The sequence below is a fragment of the Denticeps clupeoides genome, chromosome 19 (genome assembly GCF_900700375.1).
Source record: "Denticeps clupeoides chromosome 19, fDenClu1.1, whole genome shotgun sequence".
Lineage (NCBI taxonomy): Eukaryota > Metazoa > Chordata > Actinopteri > Clupeiformes > Denticipitidae > Denticeps > Denticeps clupeoides.
This window is the reverse complement of record NC_041725.1, coordinates 1951171-1978535: the sequence shown is the minus strand read 5'-3', so window position 1 is coordinate 1978535 and position 27365 is coordinate 1951171. Positions and strand designations below refer to the sequence as shown.

The 27365-nt window shown below is 41.6% G+C and overlaps 2 protein-coding genes and 1 long non-coding RNA gene across 6 annotated transcripts in view; 2 read left to right on the top strand and 1 right to left on the bottom strand.

The window, feature by feature from the left end:
* The window catches only part of col4a3 (collagen, type IV, alpha 3), a 56324-nt gene extending 49030 nt beyond the window's left edge, over positions 1 to 7294 (top strand). The window contains exons 43-53 of one of the 2 annotated variants that reach the window (XM_028961928.1): positions 498 to 683; positions 766 to 896; positions 1144 to 1216; positions 3771 to 3842; positions 4153 to 4278; positions 4418 to 4516; positions 4783 to 5007; positions 5204 to 5381; positions 6023 to 6137; positions 6401 to 6573; positions 6924 to 7294. In XM_028961928.1, coding sequence (XP_028817761.1) covers positions 498 to 683; positions 766 to 896; positions 1144 to 1216; positions 3771 to 3842; positions 4153 to 4278; positions 4418 to 4516; positions 4783 to 5007; positions 5204 to 5381; positions 6023 to 6137; positions 6401 to 6573; positions 6924 to 6999 — 1454 coding nt within the window. In that variant the 3' untranslated portion in view covers positions 7000 to 7294. Of the gene's footprint in view, positions 1 to 497; positions 684 to 765; positions 897 to 1143; positions 1217 to 3770; positions 3843 to 4152; positions 4279 to 4417; positions 4517 to 4782; positions 5008 to 5203; positions 5382 to 6022; positions 6138 to 6400; positions 6574 to 6923 lie in introns of those variants that run through there. The other variant, XM_028961929.1, reaches the window with a different exon arrangement.
* Positions 341 to 15456, bottom strand: LOC114769150 (uncharacterized). Of its 2 annotated transcripts, none has more exons than XR_003743191.1 (5): positions 15345 to 15456; positions 4777 to 4849; positions 1062 to 1159; positions 751 to 933; positions 341 to 662 (listed from the first exon to the last, which is right to left on the bottom strand). It is a non-coding gene; the product is annotated as an uncharacterized LOC114769150 (long non-coding RNA). The 2 variants fall into 2 exon arrangements; XR_003743190.1 differs by lacking the exon at positions 15345 to 15456 and adding an exon at positions 8576 to 8695.
* A 3359-nt stretch (positions 15457 to 18815) lies between these two features.
* LOC114768815 (tripartite motif-containing protein 16-like protein) lies at positions 18816 to 21834 on the top strand. Of its 2 annotated transcripts, none has more exons than XM_028961118.1 (6): positions 18816 to 19331; positions 19771 to 19866; positions 19952 to 20173; positions 20367 to 20523; positions 21139 to 21198; positions 21290 to 21834. In XM_028961118.1, the coding sequence occupies exons 1-6, from the start codon at positions 18840 to 18842 to the stop codon at positions 21832 to 21834; spliced, it is 1572 nt and encodes a 523-aa protein (XP_028816951.1). In that variant the 5' UTR covers positions 18816 to 18839. The 2 variants fall into 2 exon arrangements, with proteins under 2 accessions (XP_028816951.1, XP_028816950.1); XM_028961117.1 differs by having other exon boundaries at positions 19940 to 20173.
* The last annotated feature ends 5531 nt before the right edge of the window (positions 21835 to 27365 follow it).

The following is a 27365-nucleotide window of genomic DNA, read 5'->3' as shown; positions in this document are numbered from 1 at the left end:
AGCAATGTTCTGTATGGTAACTGTACACACTGTGAAATGAAGTTAAATCATAGATGTAGGCGCCAAATATCCTCGGTGGAACTCAGGGTGGAGCATGCAACTATTCAGGTATAAAAGGTAGCAAGCTCTATGTTGTTGGTAGGTGTTTTTGACCGCTTACACAAAGCACTACGTCAGTGCTTACAGGACTGCTAGCATGAGAGCTTACATCAACACTCACGCAACCCATAAAGGAGAACTGTTTGCTGTGCTGCTGACCTAACTGGTTATATCTGCTATGTGCTGGAGTGGAATAAATGGACATTTTGTATTTGAAATCAAGAGTTATTTAATTGTGGAGCATATAAATGGAACCAGAGAGTTTAGCAATATTACATCAAGCACGTCAGCCAGGCCACATCCTGTGTCAGGCACCTCAGTAGTTTGGTGATAGACCAAACTCCTTTAATAATCTATTTTCTCTTACACTTCTGTGTGATTTTGCATGATGTTATCAGGTCCCAGTGGGGATATAGGTTTCCCTGGGCCATTTGGTCCTCCAGGCCCCATGGGTGATGAAGGCGATGTTGGTCCACCAGGCAAAACAGGCCCAAGAGGCCAAGTAGGGCCAAAAGGTTCTAAGGGAACATGTGTGGATGGTCAGAAAGGTGATCGTGGAGGACCTGGTGCCAGAGGATCAAGAGGTGAGTACAGTCATGTAAACTACACTTGAAATTTAATAACTTCAGAAGCTTACACAGACAAATTTACCCTTTTTGTGTTCAGGGCCCCAAGGCCCTCGGGGCCCTCCTGGTGATTATGGGCTTGGTTTGAAGGGGGATAAAGGAAGCATGGGCTCTCCTGGAGCTGCTGGTTTGCCTGGAGACCCAGGAGAGCAAGGGCCACATGGTTTGCAGGTGAGAAGGGTCACATCCAAATCAAGCATGTTTCAGGCTTGAACAAGGGACACGGTTCATAAAAATAGTAAATGAAGAAATGTACGTTGTTCGTCTCAATAGATAGAAAGTGAAAAGGGCATTTTAATATTAGTAGATATTTTGGTTTAAATAAAATAAACTTACTTTCAGCTATGAGTTAAATTCTGTTTCACATAATTAACTCAAATTCAGTTCAGCCAGGATTGTTTCCATTCTCTGTCTGCAGGGGGAGATTGGGACTCCTGGGGAAATGGGACAGAAAGGTGAAATGGGTCAAATGGGAGTTACAGGACCAAAGGGTGAGAAACCAAGAACTGACTTACCAAACTTATAATGTCAATACCAGCATATTTCTGTACACTTCAGCCTTTACATAGAATGAATGCCACATACAAGAAAGGGGGTCACACCGACTCCCCTGAAGACCAAGATTTAAATCAATGGAGTGGCTGCACACAATTGCTCCCTTCACTTATTGGTCCCATGTTTACTTTTGGAACCTGGAACACTGGTACAAGACATCTTTTATAGCATAGGCTGCAGGTGTAGGGAATCAAAAAAAATCAAGGGGCTGTAGGGTTGTGGCCTACACTCAGTGTTCCAGGAGTTCGTCAGGTTTGCCACGCCCTCGCAAGATCCACTGTGTTCCCCATTGTGTTACCAGCCAATACTAATCTCGTTTGCGTCTGGTGCAATGGGTTAAACCCTCTACATCTGCAAGAAAAGAAGATAAAACAAATCCAATGCGTCACCATGTGCTGGGATAAGTACACTGTATAGTGTATAGGGGGAATCCATAGCATACTTTTGACATGAATCCTGAGTTCTTGTCTACCTGGAATCAATTCATTATGCTTGATCACTTATCTGCACACACTTTGGCACTATTACATAATCTAGAACCGGAGTTACCAAACCTGGTCCCGGAGGGCAGTTTTGATGTTCCATCATTCCTCATTCAACTCTAGAACTGAGTAATAAGGAGTACAGAAGTTGAATCAGGTGTGCTAAATTAAGATAAGTGTTGGTGACCCCTGGTCTAGAATATCTTGCCTTTATAGACTTCGTTTTTTAATTCTTAAGGCAGTACGATTGGAAAGTTGTTTTTTTTCACTTAGGAATTTTATATTTAAATTCTTTTGACAACAACAAAGAAATAAAGACCTTTATTTACATCACAAATGCATATTTTTGCCTAATAGAATAATTTTAAGTGAGGAAATTATTTTGACAAATTGAAGTTGTCTCGTTTAAGATGATTCAAAGATCTAAGTACAGGGTGGGCCATTTAAATGGATATACCTTAATAAAATGGGAATGGTTGGTGACACTGAACACATTTTATAAGTGGTCAGAAACTTGTAAATAACTCATGAAAGAATAAAGTTACGTTAAAACCACCTTGTGTTTTTTCTTGTGAAATTACCAATACATTTGCTGTGTCACATAACCCTCTTCCTATTGAAAAAACAAAAGTTGGATCCAAGATGGCCAACTTCAAAATGGCCACTATGGTCACCACCCATCTTGAAAAGTTTTCCCCCTCACATATACTAATGTGCCACAAACAGGACATTAATCTCACCAACCATTCCCATTTTATTCAAGTGTATCCTTATAAATGGCCCACCCTGTATAGAAATTAGTTACAGTTTCTTCACTAAGTTAATTCAACAAATTTACCTCATCAGCTTCAGTGCTAGAATGGTTGTGTTCTACCAATAACCAGTTTTCTGTAGCTAAATAAATAAAATTAAATCTCCCTGTCAGTGGATCTCCAACTTCCTAACTGGGAGACCACAGGCAGTAAGGATGGGTGGACATGTCTCAGCCACCATCACTCTTAGCAGTGGAGCTGTGTTTTTTTTGAGCCCCCCTGCTGTACTCTCTGTACACATACGACTCTACAGCCACTACTAACTCCACCACAATCATTAAGTTTGCTGACGACACTGTTGTGGTGGACCTGATCGCTGACTGTACGGCCTACCAGGAGGAGGTTGGAAATCTGGAGAACTGGTGCCAGTGGAACAATCTCCACCTGAACGTAAGCAAGACAGAGGAGTTGATGGTGGACTTTAGTACCAAGCAGGAGAGGAACTACCAGATCCCTGTCAACAGGAGCCCAGTGGAGAGAGTGGACAGCTTCCGTTACCTCAGTGTTCACATCACGCAGGACCTGTCATGGTCCTGTCACATCAACACCGTGGTGAAAAAGGCACGACAGCATCTCTACCACCTCAGACGCCTGAGAGACTTCAGACTGCCCTCCAAGGTGCTCAGGAACTTCTACTACTACTACACCATAGAGAGCATCCTGACAGGAAACATCTCAACCTGGTTTGGGAACAGCACCATGCAGGACAGACGAGCCCTACAGAGGGTGGTTCGATCAGCTAAACACATCTGTACCAAGCTCCCTGACCTTCAATCAACCTACATCAAGCGGTGCTGTACCAGGGCCAGGAAGATAGTGAAGGACCTCAGCCACCCCAACAATGGACTGTTCTCTCTGCTGCGATCAGGGACGCGCTTCCTATCCTGAAGTCCAACACAGGGAGAATGAGGCGGAGCTTCTTCCTGCAGGCTGTCCGAGCTCTCAACAACCACAACATTTCATAGGACAGAACACTAATCCAGCACTTTCAATCACTTCTGGACTCAATTCCAGTGCAAATATATATCACCCTACCTGTTACACATTTTTTGTTTAAAAACATAAAATTATAATGTTTGCAATATTGAGGTCAATAGCAGATGCAAAAGCATTTCTCTGCATATCATACAGTGTATGACTGTACTTGACAAATAAAATTTGAATTTGATTTTGAATGTAAGGAGTTTGTGTTGCAGGACTGAAGGGAGACAGTGGGCAACCAGGTCAGCCTGGAAAACTCGGCCCTTTAGGAGAGAAGGGTCGTAAAGGTGCGCTCAAAATCGATCACTATGTTTATTCTCATTTTCTAACTTCTGAGACATGCGGATTGATTTGCCAGTGCAAAGTTAAATAGCTGGCAAAATTAGCATGAGGAACAGCAAATATAGGATAGTAGCCCTAGTGGCCAAGGCTGGGCGTGAAGTTCTAGTCACAGATGAGGCCCAGGCTCAAAGTTTACTCTTCTTTCATCATTTTTGAAATGCAGTGAGTCAAAAATTCTACCCTAATACTTATCCATCACAGTGGAATTAACATAGGCCAAGTAGTTCAACGCTGCATTTATAATTTTGATTTCAGGGTCGAAAGGGATAAATGTTTTTGTGAGCATGCAGAGGTTGCCTGGAATCCAGGGCCTCCCAGGACCCCGAGGACCTAAGGGACAGCCAGGAGAAACAGGAACTGTAGGAAAGCCTGGACCTTCAGGTACTGTGATACAAAGTCACATGCATGTTCATAGACACACATGAACACATTAGAAATGATCCACTCGCAAGCTTTATATCCAGATCCCCCCGTTGATATTAGTAAGTCCTGTCTGTATCCTCCATCTTCTTCCTGACAGGAGACCCTGGTGTCAGTGGTATAGCTGGTATAAAAGGTCTGCTGGGCCAACAAGGCCAAGCAGGCCTGAAAGGAGACATGGGCTTTCCTGGTCAACAAGGTGAGTTTACAGGTGGTCAGTGATATAAACTGTATACAGTTAACTCTTCATATACGGGTATTAGAAAGTGGTGCTGTGTAGTGAATATCAGTTCACCTGTTAATCATTTGACCCCAAAAGCCTATCAAATTATACACCTAAAACTATGTTGCACTGGAGGAGCCTGTTCTTTGTTAGTATGTATGTCCAAGTGAGTGTACATCCACATGAATCTATCTATTCTGCATGTCTATGTACATTTATGTTAAGTGTGGATCTACCTTTAGGCCTGGAGGGACTAGTGGGTGCCAAGGGTCAGAAGGGTTTCAGGGGTCCTCCAGGACCTTCCTTACCCTGTAATGAAAAAGTTAATGGAGTTGAAGGCTTCCTGTTCACACGTCACAGCCAGACTCAGAATATCCCTCTATGCCCTGGGGGAACTGCCCCACTGTACTCTGGGTACTCTCTACTGTTCATCAATGGAAACAACAGAGGATATGGACAAGATTTGGGTAGGTCATGTTTAAAACCATGTTTAATATACATAAGTGGTATTTTAGCTTGATTTGCTCTAGTGTACTGATTTCAATCTTTAAATAATACTAAATTGATTAAGACTGTGTCCTTTTGGTAGCAGAAAATGCTCATCAAGAGCATACAGCCTAAGTGCAGCCCACTCTGCAATGTCTGTATCTTTCATGCACCCAGGTACCATGGGCAGCTGTCTAAAGCGATTCTCCAGTATGCCCTTCCTTTTCTGCAACACCCACAGCACCTGCCGTTATGCCTCAAGAAATGACTACTCTTACTGGCTGTCCACTGATGAGCCAATGCCTGCCAACCATGGCCAGATCTCCGAAACGTCACTGGTGAAACATATCAGCAGGTGTGCCATCTCACCGATGAGGTATAGGCCGGTATAAAACAAACCAGTCAGGGCTAATCCAGTCTAGTTACTATTCTTTGAAAAACAGCAGTTGTGGCTCTGAGAGCAATTTAAACAAAGGGCAAAAAAGTAAAAGCACATTGCACACATTTTTCTGTTAAAAAGAAAGGCATGGTGGAATCGGTTGTGTTTTTGTACACGTTTAATAATTTAACCCACTTAGGACCAGATTTCAGTTATGCTCTGAAACAAAATCCCAGACCTTTTTGTTGGCTGAAGTTTGAAAAAAAAAAAAATCCCCACTGTGTTGAAAGTGCCCAGATCAAATCACAGCCCTCATTGCTAAAACAAGTTAAATCGAAAGTACCATATATTGTGAAGGCCAGTTTCATTGGTTTTTAAACCAGTGAAGCTGCATTCAGCTGTACCGGGATAATTGAAAGTTAATAACAGACTTGCATTTGTGAACACAACATCACATTGGAACTCATTAATAAAATAGTTTGGGCCTATTGCATTAATTAACGGTACTCATTTACAACAAGTATATGTCTAAATGACACTAACATTCTATGGTTTATGTATTTTTGCATTATCATGCTAAGTCTTAGCCGAGTTTACAGAAGTTCACTTTCTGCCAGGTGCTCAGTGTGTGAGGCCAAAGCAAACGTCATTGCTGTTCACAGCCAGACCAGCCAGATTCCAGTGTGTCCTGCAGGGTGGCTGTCTCTTTGGCATGGTTATTCATTCGTCATGGTGAGAGCACATCTACACACTTACACACACGCTCTGCTTAATACATATGTAAAATTGGCTATGCGTCCAACATGGTAAATGACTATGGATATAAATATCTTCTTCTTCACGTAAGCTGGTAAATTTAAATCCAAAAAAAATTCACCAACAGAATTTAATGCTACACACGTGCATTCAGTACACATATAAACCCATATGATTATGAAAAAAAACTCATACTTTGTTTACTTTGCAATTAAATTATTTTCTTCTTCTCCCTATAGCAATTAGGGGCAGGTGCAGAAGGATCTGGTCAACCTCTGGCTTCCCCTGGCTCCTGTCTGGAGGAGTTCCGCAAGGTTCCCTTCATCGAGTGTCATGACCGGGGGATGTGCAACTACTACACAGACTCTTACAGCTACTGGCTTGCTGCACTGGACGCTAACAACATGTTTGGGTGAGTGTTCTTTGGCTGTTCCTGTGAGTCTATCTATGTTAGTGTTGTGTGTGTGTGTGTGTGTGTGTGATTGGTAATGGGTCTGTATGGGTCATATGAAACTAGCTTCTGATTGGTTATCACACTGCATTGCAGTTCACTTCGTCTTGCTGCCTAGACTCTCAAATTATGTGGTAATACTGTGGAAGGTGCAGATGGACAATATGTTGCTTTTTTCCTAATTCATTCAAATATTTCAAATCTCAGGATTAAGGTTGTGTCAGCTTTAATAGCTCTGAGTTTTCCAGGAATTCCTGATTTTTGATTGCAAAACAAAATTGTTAACTTATTGTGTATTTGTCTCTCTACAGTAAACCACAGCCTCAGACATCTAAAGTCTGTCCTGGTAATGTCATCAGCCGCTGTCAGGTCTGCATGAAGACCTAATCCCTTCACTTCAGAGAGCCTTTACTTCAACAGCACTTCAAATGTCCTTACAAACTGAGTGTCCTGAGAGAGAGAGCTCACACAGCCTCACGCACAAAGAAACAGCAAAAAGTGCAAATAAGGTGCACTCTGCAGGAATAGGGTATATCCCTACATCATTACACAGAAGAATGAACATTATACCACCAATAATTTATTTTTACATACTGAATTTTGTACATGACAATGTGTTTAGCTGGGTAAGAAGATGTTCATTTAATGTAATTAAGAAATTGCATGCGTTTCAGAATGTCACGTCCACATTCATCTTATAAATATCATATTTATAAGATGAATGTGGACATGACATTCTGAAACGCATGCAATTTCTTAATGTCTTTACATTGCATTGAGGGTTTGCAACTGTAACCATCAAAGTAACATTGTTTTCTTTATGAAGTTGTTGCACTAAATGATAATAAATAGCACCAGTCTGATCAATAATTTAGTACATTTGTTATCAACATTGATTTGATTTTTAGAATATTTAAAACCAATACCATAGATTAAATGAGAAAAATAGACTTTTGCACAAGAAAGGACTTAATTTTTTTTTTTAGTAATCTTCAAACATTATACCTTACATTAGTATTATTTTCACACACATTAACACACACGTAAGCACATTTGAATGTATTAATAATGTATTAAACTCCCTGTTTACCCCTAGAGACACAAAGTTCCCTCCCAGTACAACAGTTTGAGTTTAACTATATTAAATGAACTATGCCAAGCATCTGTCTCAGCTTGAAGAGATTAAATCAGAAAAAAAGCCAGTTTGTCGACGTTAGAGGCACAAGTCAACACACCCTGAGAGTTTATGGACACTGGATTTATCAACGGATAGGCACAGGTTAGCCACGTATAGGCACAGGTTCAGCTGGGTCATGAATAACATGTGGAACTACCATGATTTTTACATCCAAATATATGCTCGTATTGATAAATTAGACACCCTCATTTGCACATTTTTTTTTTCCTGCAAAAGACTTGATGGAAGGTGGTCTGACATCTTACTAATCATCTAAAGATGTATTTGAGTGACAGCTCAATGTTCCATAAATTACAGCTGTGGCCAAAATTTGAGAATGACAAATACTGGTTTGGTGCTTCAGTGTTTTTAGATTTTTTTTGTCAGTTAATTCTGTGGTGTATTAAAGTTTATTTACAAGCGTTTTATAAATTTCAAAGGCTTTTATTGAGAATTTTTCCAAAGAGACAATATTTGCAGTGTTGGCCCTTTTTTCTTCCCAAGACCTCTGCAATTCGCCCTGGCATGCTGTCAATCAACTCTTAGCCCAAATCCTGACTGATGGCAACCCATTCCTTTATAATCAGTGTGTGGAGTTTGTCAGAATTTTGGGTTTTTGTTTGCCCACAAATTCTCAATCGTATTAAGGTCCGGGGAGTTTCCTGGCCATGGACTCAAAATTTCAATGTTTTGTTCCCCGAGCCACTTATCACTTTGACTTCTGCCAGTCCCTGACCTTGAACCTTCCTGCCCCTTGTGTGAAAACGTGAATTCATGCTCCCCTACCTTCCTGCCGCCAAAGACGTCCTCCCGCCCAGTCCACGCTCCCGAACAGTCCTTAAACCCGCCGTCTTCCTGCTCTCCTCTGCCCGGTACTTCCTGCGGATCCAGAACTCCCTCCCCATTGCACTGCAGCGCGTCCACTGCTTCCTCACTCACCGCCAGCCTCCCCCTCACAGACCAAACGCCTCCGGTCCTCCTCCCCAGCTCGTCCAGTGTCCTCTCCCTTGCAGACAATACCATGTCTGCAAGTGCGTCACCGAATTCGCTTCATGACAATTCTTTATTCATGTGTTCTTAGGCAAAATTGTGAGTGAGCCCACTCCCTTGGATAAGAAGCAGCCCCACACAATTACGCTTTATTGTTGGCACGAGACAGGACTGATGGCAGCGCTCACCTTTTCTTCTCCGGATAACACATTTTCCAGATGCCCCAAATAATCGGAAAGGGGCTTCATCAGAGAAAATGACTTTACCCCAGTCCTTTCTCCTTTAATTTTTTGATGATCCGATAAATTTAGGTGATTTAGGAGCAATCTTTGTAGCAGCAACGTCTTTGCCCATGAAGCCCTTTTTATGCAATGCAATAATGACTGAACATGTTTCCTTTGCAGGTAACCATGGTTAACAGAGGAAGAACAATGAGTTAGAATAGCAGACTGGATGCTTTAAAAGGAGGATGATGCTTGAAATCAATCAGCATGACAGAATGATCTCCTGCCTTTTGCTGGTCAGCATTCTCACTTGTGATCACTCTTTATAACTTATCTGAAGTATATGCAAATTACTATAATAAAAAGCAGCAAACTTTGTGAAAAACAGTATGTGTCACTCAAAACTTTTGGCCACAACTATACTGACAGTACATGACTTTTTTAAATATAGATCATTTAATGATTAGAAATCTTCCAAACGTGGTTACTCAAAACTATTGGAAGGAAAATCGGTTATCACAGATGTCTCCATTAAAACAGTCACATAAAACACATAAACCAATGTCAAGCACAACCTCCCTAACACACACAGGTTCCAAAACACACAAATCCCTCAATATTACACATACAAAAATCTCCCCCCTTTTAGCCATCTTCTCGGATTCTCACAATTTTCGTTTCTTCCTGCAATAAATCAGCTGTGCAGTCATGTGCTTTGGCTCAATACAGGGCATCACCCAGGTAACCCAAAACACTGCACTGCTCTGAGGATGGGTCCACATTCAGCCAGTGCAGCGCACACACTCACACAAATGTATTAACAAATCAATAAAATCATAGCGACTATACCTTGTGTGGCTATGTGCTTCTTCTTCCTTATCTTGAATACATCTTGAATTATACCAAATCGTATACATGGTTTGAACAATATTTTGTTTTCAAAAACTATGTCAAATTATTCTTTCAATAATTTTAGTTAACAAATCTGACATTATGTCAAAGATGCCAGAGCCTTGCCTGCTACATAATACTTTTTTAATTCAAGAAAACAGAGTAACTGATTAGTTCAGGACTGTTTCAAGGCAATGTGGGGTCTCCAGGCAAATACTACCTGAAGGTCCATTCCTCAAACCAAGCAAAGCTCCAGAGAAATTCATTACATTATACAGTTTTTCCCTGTCGCTTTGGTGCGTTTCTCAGATCAGAATTAAAATTCTCATAACTATTAGTTCAACCTCCACAACATTTAGTCATTTGTGCACATCGTAGCAATTTCTCCTTTTTCTGAATAAACTGCAAATGATTTTGGACATGTATCAGTTGCTTTCATACATTTCTCTGCTGTTTTTTGACATTTCCATTTGCTTATGTCATGTCAGTCAAAATTAATTATACTTATGGATGCTGAATAGTCGCTCTCAATAAAACTAATAGTCTTACTTTCATTGCTTGAATCATTACACACAAAATTGTTGAACTAGTTATCAAATGTCAAATATTAGTCATCTGTCAAGCAAATTCTATACCTTTATCATTTTTTCCTGGAAATGTCTCCTAAATTGAACAATTGATCTCAGGTGAATTTCAGCTGTCACTCATAAGGAGGTGTGTGAAATTGTAGTTGTAACCGATGACAAACAACTTGTTCACTGTCAATCATGGATGAATCCTGTGAATCCTCAATTGGCAAGCATATATGAACTGAGCAGGAGCTAGTGTGTACCATTTCTACACTTCTGTGACACAAAATGGAAGGTCAGTATCATGGAAGAGGGGTGAGGATGCGGGGAGGAAGGGGAAGAGGGAGAAGAGGCAGATATAGGCAAATTCCTAATGAAATTAGGGCTACAATTGTGGACCATGTTGTCAATCACAGCCTCACCATGGAGGAGGCTGGTCGAAGGGTGCAACCCAATATTTGAAGAACTACTGTCAGTTCAATCATTCAAACATTCCGTAGGGAAAACAGGTATGCATACAGTAATTTACTGTACTGTACCATCTCATGTTACTGTACTGTATTTGTAATTTTACTCTGCACCACATAGGATTGAAAGACAACCTTGCGGAGATGGAAGAGGGCCCCTTTTTACCCCACAGCAAGAGGAAGCCATTTGTGCATTGGTCATTGCAAACAATGCAATAAAGTTGAGAGAAATACAAAGCGCTGTCATAGAGAATAACACAGTATTTGGCAATATTGAATGTTTCAATTTCAAAAATTGACAGTTTTGTCAAAAAAACTTAAATCCGCATGAAGCAATTGTATAAAGTGCCATTTGAACGAAACAGTGAAAGGGTGAAGGAGATCAGTCACCAGTATGTGCAGGTAAAGCAGGTCTTCTATGGTCAGCACTGTAAACTGCTTTACAGTACTTTGTAGTTTCATGCAGTACACTGGCAATTCTACAAAACATACTCTACAATGTGTTTTACCAAATGCATGCATTACTGTTTGTTACTGTACACAGGACAATTGTGACATTGCATTTCTGTCTCTCTCTAAAGTGTGTACTGAAGCTGGAAGCCAGGGAACCACTGCACACATTCATATATGTTGATGAGGCAGGTTTCAATCTGGCCAAAAGGCAGAAGGCGTGGAAGAAATCGCATTGGACAGAGAGCAATCACTGAAGTCCCTGGTCAGCACGGAGGGAATATTCTCAGACAACGGCGTCCTCACCCATATCCCCCTTCTTGATCCATACAATACCAAACATCTCCAGACATTTGTAGACACTCTTTACAGGGACCTAGTCCCTGAGAATGAGAGGGGTGGATGCCAACTCAGCAAGTATGTTGTTGTCTGGGATAATGTCCGTTTTCACCACTCCCATCTGGTCAGAGAGTGGTTTGCAGCACATGAAAGAATGCTGGTTGAATATCTCCCTCCATTTTCCCCATTCCTTAATCCAATAGAGGAGTTTTTCTCTGCCTGGAGGTGGAAAGTTTATGACCGGCATCCACATGAGCTAATGGTCCTGCTAGCAGCCATGGATGCAGCATTTAACATCACAGCAGTGTCCTGCAGACGATGGATTCACCACTCCAGGAGATGCATTGCGAGGGATAACATCCGTTGTAATGTAGATGAAAATGTGGACAGTCAGGAACGTCTGGATGTGCCAGAATGATTTACTGTACCTGTATGTTAGTACTGTACAATACTGTATGTACTGTTACATGTACTGTATATTGTTCACATTTGTGCACGGCTCTACCAAAAGGGTGATTTTATGTTTACATGTATTCTACAGTAAACAAGTGACTGTAGCATATTTTTCTTTTGCACAATGCTGTAGAATTAAACACTTCTATACAGTAAAAATGTAAAATGTATGTATTCAGTGTCTCAGTTACTCCCAAAACTCCCATAACATCTACAGTAACTTTATGCCCTACTTGTACAGCCATTTGAAATGTGCAGTACAGGGAGTGCAGAATTATTAGGCAAGTTGTATTTTTTAGGAATAATTTTATTATTGAACAACAACCATGTTCTCAATGAATCCAAAAAACTCATTAATATCAAAGCCGAATGTTTTTGGAAGTAGTTTTTAGTTTGTTTTTATTTTTAGCTATTTTAGGGGGATAGCTGTGTGTGCAGGTGACTATTACTGTGCATAATTATTAGGCAACTTAACAAAAAACAAATATATACCCATTTCAATTATTTATTTTTACCAGTGAAACCAATATAACATCTCCACATTCACAAATATACATTTCTGACATTCAAAAACAAATCAGCGACCAATATAGCCACCTTTCTTTGCAAGGACACTCAAAAGCCTGCCATCCATGGATTCTGTCAGTGTTTTGATCTGTTCACCATCAACATTGCGTGCAGCAGCAAACACAGCCTCCCAGACACTGTTCAGAGAGGTGTACTGTTTTCCCTCCTTGTAAATCTCACATTTGGACTCACATGATGGACCACAGGTTTTCAATGGGGTTCAGATCAGGTGAACAAGGAGGCCATGTCATTAGTTTTTCTTCTTTTATACCCTTTCTTGCCAGCCACGCTGTGGAGTACTTGGACGCGTGTGATGGAGCATTGTCCTGCATGAAAATCATGTTTTTCTTGAAGGATGCAGACTTCCTGTACCACTGCTTGAAGGTGTCTTCCAGAAACTGGTAGTAGGACTGGGAGTTGAGCTTGACTCCATCCTCAACCCGAAAAGGCCCCACAAGCTCATCTTTGATGATACCAGCCCAAACCAGTACTCCACCTCCACCTTGCTAGCGTTTGAGTCGGGCTGGAGCTCTCTGCCCTTTACCAATCCAGCCACGGGCCCATCCATCTGGCCCATCAAGACTCACTCTCATTTCATCAGTCCATAAAACCAAAAATCAGTCTTGAGATATTTCTTGGCCCAGTCTTGACGTTTCAGCTTGTGTGTCTTGTTCAGTGGTGGTCGTCTTTCAGCCTTTCTTACCTTGGCTGCGTCTCTGAGTATTGCACACCTTGTGCTTTTGGGCACTCCAGTGATGTTGCAGCTCTGAAATATGGCCAAACTGGTGGCAAGTGGCATCTTGGCAGCTGCACGCTTGACTTTTCTCAGTTCATGGGCAGTTATTTTGCGCCTTGGTTTTGCGCCTTGGTTCTTCCAACCCTGTTGACTATTTTGAATGAAACGCTTGATTGTTCGATGATCACGCTTCAGAAGCTTTGCAATTTTAAGAGTGCTGCATCCCTCTGCAAGATCTCTCACTATTTTTTACTTTTCTGAGCCTATCAAGTCCTTCTTTTGACCCATTTTGCCAAAGGAAAGGAAGTTGCCTAAAAATTATGCACACCTGATATAGGGTGTTGATATCATTTAACCACACCCCTTCTCATTACAGAGATGCACATCACCTAATATGCTTAATTGGTAGTAGGCTTTCGAGCCTATACAGCTTGGAGTAAGGCAACATGCATGAAGAGGATGATGTGGACAAAATACTCATTTGCCGAATAATTCTGCACTCCCTGTAGTGCTGTCTTGGGCATTTTCAGGTGTCACCAAATATTTTTGCAATGGAAAACACTGAAATTATAAACTGTCATAGTGAAAACATGACAAAGCCATTTGACTGTCTTGTTCATAAAGACGGTGTCAAGACTTTTCATTTTGATGGCACTGACTGTTTCATTGACATGAATACTTGCTTTTGAGGAATGGATTATCAATTTTTAGCATGTGACGTGCTTTTGCAGGCTATCCACTAGGTTTGCAGTTTGCACTAATTGTTTTGAGAAATGCACCAACTGCTGTGCAAATGGTAATAGCGTTCTAAGAAACACACCAAAGCGACTGAGGAAAAACTGTAATTGCTTACTATACACATTGTGAATAGGTCAGGTATATTGTTTTTCATATGCTCAATATAACTACTATGTTATATAAAAAAGGACCATGATGGACATGAGGACTATGATTAATATATGGCAAGCCAAACAGGAAATAAATAATATATATATTGACAGGGATCTGAATATATGGAATGAAAGTCTGAATAAATGGAATGAAATCTGACGTCATGTAGTAGCACCGCTAATAATTCTATCAACATTCAGCATAGGACTACTGATGAAGAGATTTTTCAATATTTCCATATCAGACGAGCTTCCCACAGCCATTCCTACATAAACCTCCGTCTTTTAATACGTAAACGGAGGTAAGTAAACAGGGAGGAATTACAGGGCAAACTAACTTCAGCATTTTAAATACGATATACCAGCGCTGACCGATCCCAGCGCGCCATGCAACAAAGTTTGCAGTGGTGGTCTAGCGGTTAAGGAAGCGGCCCTGTAATCAGAAGGTTGCCGGTTCGAATCCCCATCCGCCAAGGTGCCACTGAGGTGCCACTGAGCAAAGCACCGTCTCTACACACTGCTCCCCGGGCACCTGTCATGGCTGCCCACTGCTCACTCAGGGTGATGGGTTAAATGCAGAGGACAAATTTCACTGTGTGCACCGTGTGCTGTGCTGCTGTGTATCACATGTGACAATCACTTCACTTTACTTATTTTATACTCATCGCTGCCCTTGCGAGTATCTCCGGTGCCGTTTCAACGTGTAAAATCTGTACCAACGACATTTCACCAGCTACACCGGGTTGACCATAAACTCAAACACGCTAAACCGCGCTGTAATTTGTGTAAAATCGTCCCTGTGGCTGATTCTGCTCTATAGTGAGTTAATTTAAGACACAAAGGTTCTGCTAACTTTAAAAAGTGCAGATTACATTCATGTATAAAATAGAATAGAATAAACTTTGTGTGTACAGCCTGAATCGAAACATTGCATGGCGCGCTAGGATCGGATTTAAAATGCTGAAGTTAGTTTACTTACCTCCGTTTCCGTATTAATGGACGGAGGTTGTAGGTAGGAAGCATTAGCCAGAGTGTTTATTACGTCGTCGCTGCTTAAAACTGCTGCCACTGGGTTTAGTGCAGAATCACTCGTGGTGAGGAACAATTCACCTGTTTAGCGAACTAACATTCTCAAAATGCCGCCAACGGCTTGGTGACGTCAGATTTCATTCCATATATTCACTTCCCTGTCAATATATATATAATTTATTTCCTGTTTGGCTTGCCATAATGTGTGCGTGTGTGTGTGTGTGTGTGTGTGTATATACACATATATATATATATTTTTTTTTTTTTTTTTTTAAACAAACACGACCATCTAGTTGAAGGTGTATTTTGCGTTCTTCTTGCTGATCATACCAGGAAAAGCTTAAAGTTGGTTGATGAGCTTGTTGGACCAGATTGAGGTATGCTTCTGCATACTAGATATCATCATATGCTGGTTTTCAGAAGTCTTTTCTGCAGGGACATGATCTGTACCTTGTTCTGTTTTAAGCATGACAAAAATATTTTAATAAAAGCAAAATACTTACATAAGGACTTCCGGTTAGCAGCCACATGGAGTAGACATGTGACCTGGATGCTCCGACAATTTTTGATTTCTTAACTCCCTTACTCGTCTTTAATGTTAAATTAAATCTTTAGTTTACAATAACTTTATATCTCCAAAGCCGGTATTGTGCTAGTTCAGTGTACATGGTATATTTTCAATAGGTTGCTCTGCGTTATACACTTCTGTTTTAAGGCTGACGCCTGGCATTTCATTATTATCTGTGTATCTACCTGCATCTCCTCTCAGGGAGAATGAATAGTTCTTTAAACTTTGTGAGCTGGAATGTTAAGAGTTTAAACCATCTGGTCAAGAGAAGGAAGGTGCTCTCACACCTTAACACTGCAATCGCATTTCTACAAGAAACTCACATTCGCAGTTCTGATCATTCTCATCTTATGTCGCGTTGGGGAGGGCAGCACTACCACTAGCTTTCAGGCCAAAGCGAGGGGTGTCTCAATCCTCATTAATCCAAACATTTATTTTGAGCATCACAATGTTATTGCGGATGCACATGGTCATTATATCATTGTTTCAGGGAAGTTATACTAATGTAGTGTTGGTTAATTTATGCACCACTAATAATGATGTCTCCTTCTTTGAACATTTTTTTCTCTGCTCTACCAGATCTGAGCTCATACGCTCTCATATTAGGGGGAGACTTTAATTGCTGTTTAGATCCATCACTTGACAGGTCATCTCCCAATCCTATACCTCTGAGTAAATCAGTCACGCTGCTTCAGTCCTATCTTTGCAGCTTTGGTATTTCTGACATATGGCGCTTCCTTAATCCAAAAAAGAGAGAGCACTCCTTTTTCTCACATGTTCATACTTTTTCCAGAATTTATTATTTCTATGTAGATGTGCTTATCAGACCTGATCTGGGATTTGGAGGCAGGGAGAAGAACATAAAGCCTCCCTTTATGCAGATGACCTTCTACTTTTTATATCAAATCCAATCTCCTCCCTGCCACCTGTGCTGTCATTGCTCAAAGAATTTATCTATTTTTCAGGATATAAGATGAATTTGCACAAAAGTGAACTCTTTCTGCAAAATAATAGCACTAACAACTGGAATGCACAATTTTCCTTTCAACATAGTGAAAAATCAGTTTACCTATCTCGGTATTACAATAACAAGGAAACAAACACCTTTTCAAAGAAAATTTCATTAGGTTGTTGAGCCAAACAAAAAAGGACTTGGGACAATGGTCACCACTGTTCATGTCCCTGGTGGGACGCATTAATGACGTTAAAATGAGTACTCTTCCTAAATGTTATATCTTGTCCAGTCTGTACCTGTTTTTATTCCCAAATCTTACTTTGGCGCTTTAGATTCAATTATATCTTCTTACCTTTGCAAAGGTAAACATCCACGATTGAATAAGTCCTTACTTCAAAAATCTAAAAGAGACGGCGGCTTGGCTCTGCCTAATTTTCGTTCTTACTACTGGGAAGCAAACATTCGATCTGTCATCTTTTGGGCATATTTTCATAATCAACCTAATCAGCCTGCCTGGGGGGAAATGGAGATAAAGTCTGTAAAAAAAATCTGTCTCGGCACTCCTTGGATCTGCACTACCCATCTCCTCAATTAAATCAATCAACAATTCAGTTATTAGGCATACCTTGAGAGTATGGGCTCAGTTCAGAGAGTGCAACGGTCTTCTGGGCTTCTCTCTGTCCAGTCCTATAATCTCTAACCACCTCTTCCAACCTTCTCTACATGATTCAGTGTTTCAGGAATGGTACAATAAGGGCATCAAGCTTTGCAAAGATCTGTTTGTGGACCATCGTTTGAACAGCTTTCTGAAAGGTTTAACCTACCCAATTCTCATTTTTTTCAGATACCTGCAAGAAAGACACTTCATTGGCTCTTTAAATGGCAAATTTACTTACATAAATTTATCGAAATATTTCTCTAGCATTATTATCATTATTACTAATTTTATATATGACACTGCTACATTAGACACTAGTTATACATTTTTATGAGTATTTTTCTGTGACATTGCAGTTTATGGAGACTTATACAATTTTAAAATGTAGTTCACATAGCAGTGCACATATTGCATACAAACTCATGCTGAATGCTGACATACCGGTCACTATAGGAGACAGAGGACCCAGGTGCAAGCGTTAAGAAAAAACTTTTTTTGACAATATAAAATGGGGTCAAGGCCACAAGACCAGAGACAATCTCAGTCTCAGATCCAGAAGGGAACAAAAAGGGTTCACACAGAGTTCCGAATAATGCACTTGCAGCTCAGGTCACACACATTTGATCAACAGGAAGTCGGCAAAGGATTGTGGTGGTGCAGGGTAGACAGGGCGGACAAGTCCAAGTAATGACAGTTATTGGAGCAGAGTTCGATGACAGGTGACTGATAGTCGCAGCATTATTTCTCCTTCTTATTATGACATAGGCACTCTCACACCCTCAGCACGTCGGCCTCATTCAAAGTTAAAATTCTAATCCCCCCCAAACAAAAATCGCATTAAAATGTTGAATGTTTCACATCCTGTGTGTTGTAGGAGTAAAATGCTGAAATCAAAACCCTGTTTTTCTGTTTCAGTTAACTATAGTAACCTCAAATGTTTTCCTGAAATATTATGTTAACCCAGAAATTCTAGATTAATGACTGATGTCTTCCTTAGTAGAAGTAATATATAAAAACACTATTTATTATTAAACTAAATATAACATCAGCATACAGCCACGACTTTAGAATGATGAATCATTGTGAAATGTTGCTTTTAAAGTTTTATTCTTAGTTTATCAATCTTGGATCAGTTTGCACAGCAAACGGGTCAAACTGGAAAAATCAGTGTTCATTGTATCAGGGCTAAGATATAAGAAAGCCAGTACAACACTGTTCAGACAGAGTTGTTGCCCTGTGTCTGGTCTTTCTCTGTCCTTTGAGTATGATGGCAGAAGCAGGAGTTTCTGTAGATCAAGAGCAGTTCAACTGTCCAATCTGCCTGGACCTCCTGACTGATCCGGTCACCATTCCATGTGGACATAGTTACTGTATGTACTGTATTAAGGGCTACTGGGACCAGGATAATCAGAATGGGCTCTACAGTTGTCCACAGTGTCGAGAAACTTTTGTTCTGCGCCCTGTGCTTAAGAAAAACACCCTCATCAATGGTATAGTGGAGAACCTGAAGAGTATGCAGTCTCAAGAACCTGCTGAACCTGGGAAAATAGCTTCTGGCACCACAAAGGCAAGAATCTGCAAAGTTGTGGCTTCCTGTGAAGGGACAGTGTTTCAAAAGAAGATCTGTGCTCACCATCGCAAGGCGCTAGAATTTTATTGTTACACTGACCAGCTGTCCATCTGCCACTGCTGCAAAGTGACGGAGCACAAAGACCATGAAACTTGTTTCGTTACAACGGAACGAACTGAGAAAGAGGTGAGTGGGGTGATGCTCTTGATTTAACCGCTGATTGTAAACCGCTCTGGCTAAGTGTCGTAAATGTAAATGTGACCATGCAGAATTAGTTTTTTTGTTCCCATTTAAACACTGACCTTCACAATTCAGCTTCACAAGCCTAAAAATGGGTTCAGGATTACTTTATGTTTAAAACTGCAATACATAGGTACATCAAAAAGGTCAGTTGTAACTTTTTGTAGAAAGTTTTTTGTATATTGTACAAAAATTTAACAGTAAAGAATAGCAGGAATGGATATTTATTTAGAACTGATAAGTCAAAGACCATTTTAAAAAGTATTTTTCTTATGATTAGGAGCTTTTAAATATGTAATTGCTATATGAACTCGTCATTAGACTATTTCAGTGTATAACTGACGATTTCTGGACATGACAAATATAGCAAAACTCAACTTTACAGAGGCAGTTGTGTGCAAAACAAAAAAAATCTAAGCAGAGAATCCAGGAACGGGAGAAGGCGCTTCTGGATCTGAAAGAGGCTGTCAAGAGTCTCAAGGTAAGATAAAGAAAGATCCATTTCTTTAAGTTTGGTCTAATACTGATACTGAATGGCACTTGTTTCACACCAGTGCTCTGCCCAGGCTGCAGTGGAGGAGAGTGAGAGAGTCTTCCATGACCTGATTAAATTCATTGAGAAACGACGCTGTGAAGTTATAGAACTGATCCGAGATCAGGAGAGGGCTGGGGTGGCTCAAGCTGAAGGAGACCTGTTGCGACTTGAGGAGGAGATAATCAAGATGAGGGAGAGAGATGCTGAGCTGGAGCAGATTTCACACACGGAAGACAACATTAAGTTTCTCCAGGTTACTGTTCACTTAAGACTACAGGTCTTTGATCTAGCTTACAGAAAACACAGCTGCTATTAATGAAATATTGTTTTTGGAAAATATGACCTGGAGATGATCTCTAGTTTAAAGCAAAGTGTGTTGCAGATGTATGAAGTCCTCAGCTGAAGAATTAAGTTGTGCTTTATATTTGTGTGTTCACACATTGCAGAATTTTCTAAAACTGTTGACTCCCAGTGAGCGAGAGGACCTACCCATCATTGCCAATCCAAACTCTGCTTTTGGAGATGTCATAAAATCTGTCATTGAATTGAAGAAACACATGGAGGATTACTGCAAGAAAGAAGAAGTCAGGAATCCAATAAAAGGTGTCAGTTAAAAAGACGTAAAGTTTAATGTATATATTATATACAGTACAGGCCAAAAGTTTGGACACACCTTCTGTTTTCTCTTTATTTTCATGACCATTTACATTGGTAGATTCTCACTGAAGGCATCAAAACTATGAATGAACACGTGGAGTTATGTACTTAATTAAAAAAGGTGAAATATCTAAAAAGATGTTTTATATTCCAGTTTCTTCAAAATAGTTCAAAAGTTGTCCTTTCCTGTGATTACTTCTTGAAGCTCATCAAGAGAATGCCAAGAGTGTGCAAAGCAGTAGTCACCTAAAATGTTTTTCCAATAGTCTTGAAGGAGTTACCAGAGGTGTTTAGCGCTTTTAGGCCCCTTTGCCTTCACTCTGTGGTCCAGTTCACCCCCAAACCATCTCGATTGGGTTCAGGTCCGGTGACTGGAGGCCGGGTCTCCACTTTTTGTTAAGTACATAACTTCACATGTGTTCATGTGGGGTTCAGTGAGAATCTACCAATGTAATAGCCAATGTGGGCCTGTACTGTATATATAATAGTATAATAGTGACAGGTGAGTAAAGAAAACTACATTCACATTTGAAACTACAGCCAGTTTGATTGATTTTGCAGTGAACAGCGTTCAGATCATTCTTTCCTCTGACCCTAAAACAAGAAACGAATTTTTACAATGTAAGCAGTAAACTTACACATACATAATTGTACACACAGAGACTAAGATTTGGGGTGAAAAGAAGTTGTCCATTTTTATTCCATCTCTCAGATTCCTGTCCGCTCACTTTGGATCCAAACACTGCACACCGGAATCTCTGCCTGTCTGAGGGAAACACAAAGGTCACCCATGTTGACAAGGTGGAGCCACGTCCAGATCATGCGGAGAGGTTTGACGGCCTTCCTCAGGTGCTGGGTGCCAAGGCCTTGTCCGGCCGCTGCTACTGGGAGATTGAATGGGAGGAGAAGGGTGGGGTTTCTGTTGCCATCTCCTACAAACACATTGGCAGGAAGGGACACGGATATGAGCAGAGGTTTGGAAACAACCCATACTCCTGGGCTCTGGAATGTTTTCCGCACTGGTGCTCATTTAGGCACAAAAACAATGTAACCAAGCTTGCAATAATCCCAAAAGAGTCCAGACTAGGAGTTTATCTAGACCAAAGAGGCGGATCACTTTCCTTCTACAGTGTCTCAGACGCAGTCATGACCCTCCTTCACCAAGTCCAGACCACATTTACTCAACCTCTCTATCCTGGCTTTCTGATTTGGTTTGGAGCCTCAGTGAAGATTTGCTTCCAAAATACTAATCATTAAATATATGGATAAAAGTGCTGATTTTGTAATCAGTTAATTGGAATCAGTTCGTAAAAGTGCTGTTTATGCTGATTTCAAATGTTAAGTTTCTTGGATTGTGACAGAAAAGTGTGCAAATGCAATAACATACTGTATAATAAAAACATTCAAAAAGATTGATCATTCTAACAGTCTTCAAATGTGTGAAGAGGAATGTTTTAACAAGAAATTATAGGTATGTTTCAGGCTCTCTGATGTGATATTTGCCAGATAAAGGAATCCATGCAAGAAGTAAAAAATAAAAGTACAGACACTTTATGCATTATATACATTTTCCCATGTGTAGTCCTCTTACCTCAAAAGCTACAGTACATTGCTGTTTTAAGAGGGTTCAACACAGGGCTACATAAATGATTTCTGGCCCTAAAGGAATGTCTTACAAGCTGAATTTGTTCAGAGGTGACACAATGAAATTCCATCTAGTCCTCTTCTATACCTGGATTGTAAGTTCTAATTCAAGACCCTCAACCAAATCAATCTATTTATATGCCGCTTTTTACAATGCACAGTGTCACAAAGCACCTCATTTAAATTAATTTTCCATGACAGAGACTCAGGAGGAGTTTCTAGCCTTAGGACAGGCCACCACACCTCACACCTTGACATCCACGTATCCACTACCCATGATATCTGCATGTTCTCATTGAACACAATATCTTGCTTGCGTTATAGCTTGCCTACTTTTTTGCAAATTTTTACTAGCCTTATTTCCCCTTGTATAATTGTTTATTTAATTCTATTACTTAACTATGCAGTCAAAACAGAGTAGTTCGGGACGTATTTCTGTGCATGTTGTACTGCTGTAAATTTTCTTCAGTCACTTTCTCAAGATTTTATTTTTCCACATGCAGAGAACTTCACCGCCATGCCTAAGGTTGCTTTACATACACCACCCCCATTGAAAGTTCAGAGACCTGGCTAACACCGCTATCTCTGGACACGAGCGTGGCATTGCCCAGATTGCAGCTGCAGTTATACATGATAACTGCGCATGTCCCCACTTTGGCCAATGCGGAGGCAGCCTGTGACTCTCTCCACTCTGTAGTCAGCAGACTACAAACTCAATCTCCAAGAGTCCTTTTTTTATATTGTGTGATTTTAAGCATGCATTACCGGACTCCACACTACCCACCTTCATCCAGTATGTGGCATGCCCCACCACAGACAATAAAATTTTAGACTTACTGTGTGCAAATTTAAGGTTTCTGCCACAAAAATACAGTCACAGAGAGACACATTCAGTCACCTCCAAAGGACCATGAGAACCAGGAACTGTAATGTGTCCCATAGACTATCATTACCAAATGGTCATTTGACCGAAGCAGAGGTGGTCCCCCCTTCACAAAACTTCATTTCCAGATGGCCACGAGAACCTGGAAATAAGATCTCTCCCACAGACTCCTCACGCCTGACAAGGACGGGAAAGTTCTGTTTCTTCTGGGGAGAAGCAGAAGTGTTCCTTAAGGTTTATTGATTTGGGTACAGTATGTATTGGTCTCACTCCCATTAACTCAATATCTTCTATCCGATAAGATTAATAAATCTAAAATATAATTAACATCTCAGCATCTAAAACATTTCTGCTATAGGAAGAGGATGTTCTTTCACATTGGTGATCCGAATCGATGATACAAGGATACAAAATGGAAGGTAACATGCCACTCGGGGAGTCACTGTATTCAGTCTCTCCCACACGTGCTGCGGCCAGTCTTTTTATCCAGTGCTGTGTTTAACATAGTCTAGGTATGTCAGAGTTATTTTTATCATTCAATACAGTTTTATGGGAATGTGTAAACGTGTACTTGGAGATTATATTTAACACCTCTGTAAAAGCTGTGATTATGTATTATAATATTAATATTGATACCTCTAATCTCAAGTCTTAATTTAAAAGGATCTTCTATAATAAGTTTTTGGTTATAGAAAGAACCTTTTGCTGGCTTAGCTTCAGCCCCTGGTGAGCTCATCATTGGACCCACTTCTGCATTCACTAAGGTGAATGATGCAGTCATTCACCTCCTAAATCGTTCCCAGTCTCACCTGGAGACTGCTGGGTCAACTGTGAGAATCATGCATTCAACACCATTGTTCCCACAATCCTGAGGGACAAGCTGGAGCACACAGGATTGAAAAAAAAAAAAAATAATAATAAAATCACATCACAGCACGTATCTGAGAACTCAGGGCTGTGTGTCGGATAGTTTGCAGTACAGGAACCCCACAGGGAACGGTTCTGACACTGTTCCTCTTCATCTACACAGCAGACTTCACTTACAACTCCAGCAACTGTTTCCTACAGAAGTTCTCTGATGGCTCTGCAATAGTCAGCCTCATCACAAATGGGGACAAGGAGCACATAAATCTGACCCAGGACTTTGCGGACTGCTGCCAACAGAACTACATCCAGATCAGTACTGGAAAGACCAAATAAGCTGCACAGGAAAGACCAAGGAGTTGGCGGTAGACTTCCACAGAAACAAACATCCTCCAGGGTATGGACATTGAGGCTGTGGAGCTACAGGTACTTTTGGTTGTTCATCTGAACAATGAACTGGACTGGACTTATAACACTGGAAAGAGCAGAGCAGGCTGTACCTGCTGCGGAGGCTCAGGTTTTTTGGAGTAAAGAGCTCACTCTTGAAGACCTTTTATGACTCTGTGGTGGCCTCAGCCACCTTTTATGGTGTGGTCTGCTGGGAAAGTAGCATCTTACAGACAAGGTAGGACCTGGTGATTAAAAACCAGATTTTTGGTTGAGAGGTTGAATATCTCTGAGGCTTCTCCCCGAGATGCAATCTGGTCCTGCTGCTTTCCTGGAGTTCACTCTTGAAGGCTCTCCTCACATCATGCTCGGTGATTATGAAAACGTTTTCTGTGCTGGCAGTGTTTTCCTGTCCGCGGCTGTATGGCGTAGCATCGCTAGCGTTTTTCTGGCAGACGAACTGAACACATTCTATGCTCGCTTCTGCAGCTAGACACTTCTGCATTAGTCATACTGGATGTTGGTGCTTCCTCATGCCTAAATACAAACAAAGGCTTAAACAGGAAGTTCCGGTTCAGAGGGAGGTGGCACGCTGGACGGACCAATCGGTGGCCGCTCTTCAGGACGCACTGGATGACGCAGACTGGGGCATGTTCCAGAGCAGTGAGTTTGCGGAAGCGGTTGTGAGTTTCATGGGAAACTAACGGACGACACCGTTCAGAAAACGATCGTCAGAACGTTTCCCAATCAGAAGCCGTGGGTGGATAAAACCATCTCGCACTGTGATCTATAACGCGGGGCTCGCTTCCGGGGACATGGAACCATACAAGGCTGCGTCGTACAGTGTCAGGAAAGCGGTGAAGGAGGCGAAGCAGCGCTACGGGAAGAAACTATAGTCGCAACTCGAACAGAGTGACTCTAGGACTCCGCTCATGTAGATTCCTTCTCTACAATATCAGACGAATCCGCCCTTATCGGTCAACCCAGGCCACCCAACTACTGGTTCAGTCCTTAGTAATCTCACGACTGGACTACTGTAACTCCCTTCTAGCTGGTCTACCACTATGTACCATCGGACCTCTACAACTCATACAAAATGCAGCAGCACGACTAATCTTCAACCTTCCCAAGTTCTCCCACACCACCCCTCTGCTACGTTCCCTCCACTGGCTCCCAGTAGCTGCACGCATCAGGTTCAAAATACTGATGGTGGCCTACAAAGCCAAACATGGAGTAGCACCATCCTACCTCACAGCCCTTATTACACCTTGCACTGCACCTCGTATACTCCGAGCCTCCAGTACTGCTCGCCTGGTCCCTCCATCTCTGAAGGTAAAAGGAAGACGCTCATCTAGACTCTTCTCTGTCTTGGCCCCTCGTGGTGGAATGAACTTCCCCTCAAGGTCAGAACCGCTCAGTCACTGAGCACCTTCAAACGACAGCTCAAGACCTTCCTCTTTAAAGAATATTTAGATTAAATTGTAATTTTCTTGTTGTCAAACTTGTGTACAGAATCTACAACAGAGTGAATAAAATAGATATATTCATAGTTGGGGTCCTAGTGAACCGGAATTGATCTCTTCATCGATGGTAACTTGAAAGCACGTTGTAAGTCGCTCTGGATAAGGGCGTCTGCCAAATGCCGTAAATGTAAATGAGTCCATCATTGTTCCGGTCCCCAAGAAACCCCATCCTGCCTCCCTCAACGACTACCGCCCTGTAGCCCTCACCTCAGTAGTGATGAAGATCTTTGAACGGCTGGTCAGAGACTTAATCATTTCTTCATTTCCAGATACACTCGACCCACTACAGTTTGCGTACCGTCCCCACCGATCCACAGACGACGCCATCTCACATCTCCTCCATACAGCACTCACCCACCTGGACACTCGGAAGGGAAATTATGTTAAAATGCTTTTCATTGACTACAGTTCAGCATTTAACACAATAATCCCCTCCACACTCACCACCAAGCTGGAGCACCTGGGACTCAGCTCATCTCTCTGTCAGTGGATCTCAAACTTCCTAACCGGGAGACCACAGGCAGTAAGGATGGGTGGACATGTCTCAGCCTCCATCACTCTCAGCACTGGAGCCCCCCAGGGCTGTGTTTTGAGCCCCCTGCTGTACTCCCTGTACACCCATGACTGTACAGCCACTACTAACTCCACCACCATCATCAAGTTTGCTGACGACACTGTCGTGGTGGGCCTGATCTCTGACAACGATGAGACGGCCTACCTGGAGGAGGTTGGAAATCTGGCGAACTGGTGCCAGAGGAACAATCGCCACCTGAACGTCAGCAAGACAAAGGAGTTAATAGTGGACTTCAGTATAAAGCAGGAGAGGAACTACCAGACCCCTGTTATCAACAGGAGCCCAGTGGAGAGAGTGGACCACTTCTGTTACCTCAGTGTTCACATCACACAGGACCTGTCATGGTCCTGTCACATCAACACCGTGGTGAAAAAGGCCCAGCAGCGTCTCTACCACCTCAGACCGGAGAGACTTCAGACTGCCCTCCAAGGTGCTCGGGAACTTCTACTCCTGCACCATAGATTTCCCGTCAGGATGCTCTCTCTACCTGGTTCGGGAACAGCACCATGAAGGACAGGCGAGCCCTACAGAGGGTGGTTCGATCAGCCGAACGAATCATCCGTACCAAGCTCCCTGACCTTCAATCTATCTACAGCAAACGGTGCTGTACCAGGGCCAGGAAGATAGTGAAGGACCTCACCCACCCCAACAATGGACTTCTCTCTGCTGCGATCAGGGAAGCGCTTTCGCTCCCTGAAGTCCAACACAGAGAGAATGAGGAGGAGCTTCTTCCTGCAGGCTATCCGAGCTCTCAACAACAACAGTACATAGAACTCCAGCACTTTCACTTTCACCTCCAATCACTCCGGACTCTTTTGCACCAAATCACTTTGCACAAAATCACTCTGCGCTCTTTTTTTTTTTTTTTTTTTAAATGTCTCTTTTCTCTTTTCTTTAAACATTGTCTTTAACT

Bases quoted from the DNA above. Each gene is read 5' to 3' on its own strand.
- LOC114768815 (XM_028961117.1), top strand. From the start codon at position 18,840: ATGATGGCAGAAGCAGGAGTTTCTGTAGATCAAGAGCAGTTCAACTGT. The intron at 19,332-19,770 runs GTGAGTGGGGTG...TCAACTTTACAG, and splicing joins CGGAACGAACTGAGAAAGAG to AGGCAGTTGTGTGCAAAACA. The intron at 19,867-19,939 runs GTAAGATAAAGA...GTTTCACACCAG, and splicing joins AGGCTGTCAAGAGTCTCAAG to TGCTCTGCCCAGGCTGCAGT.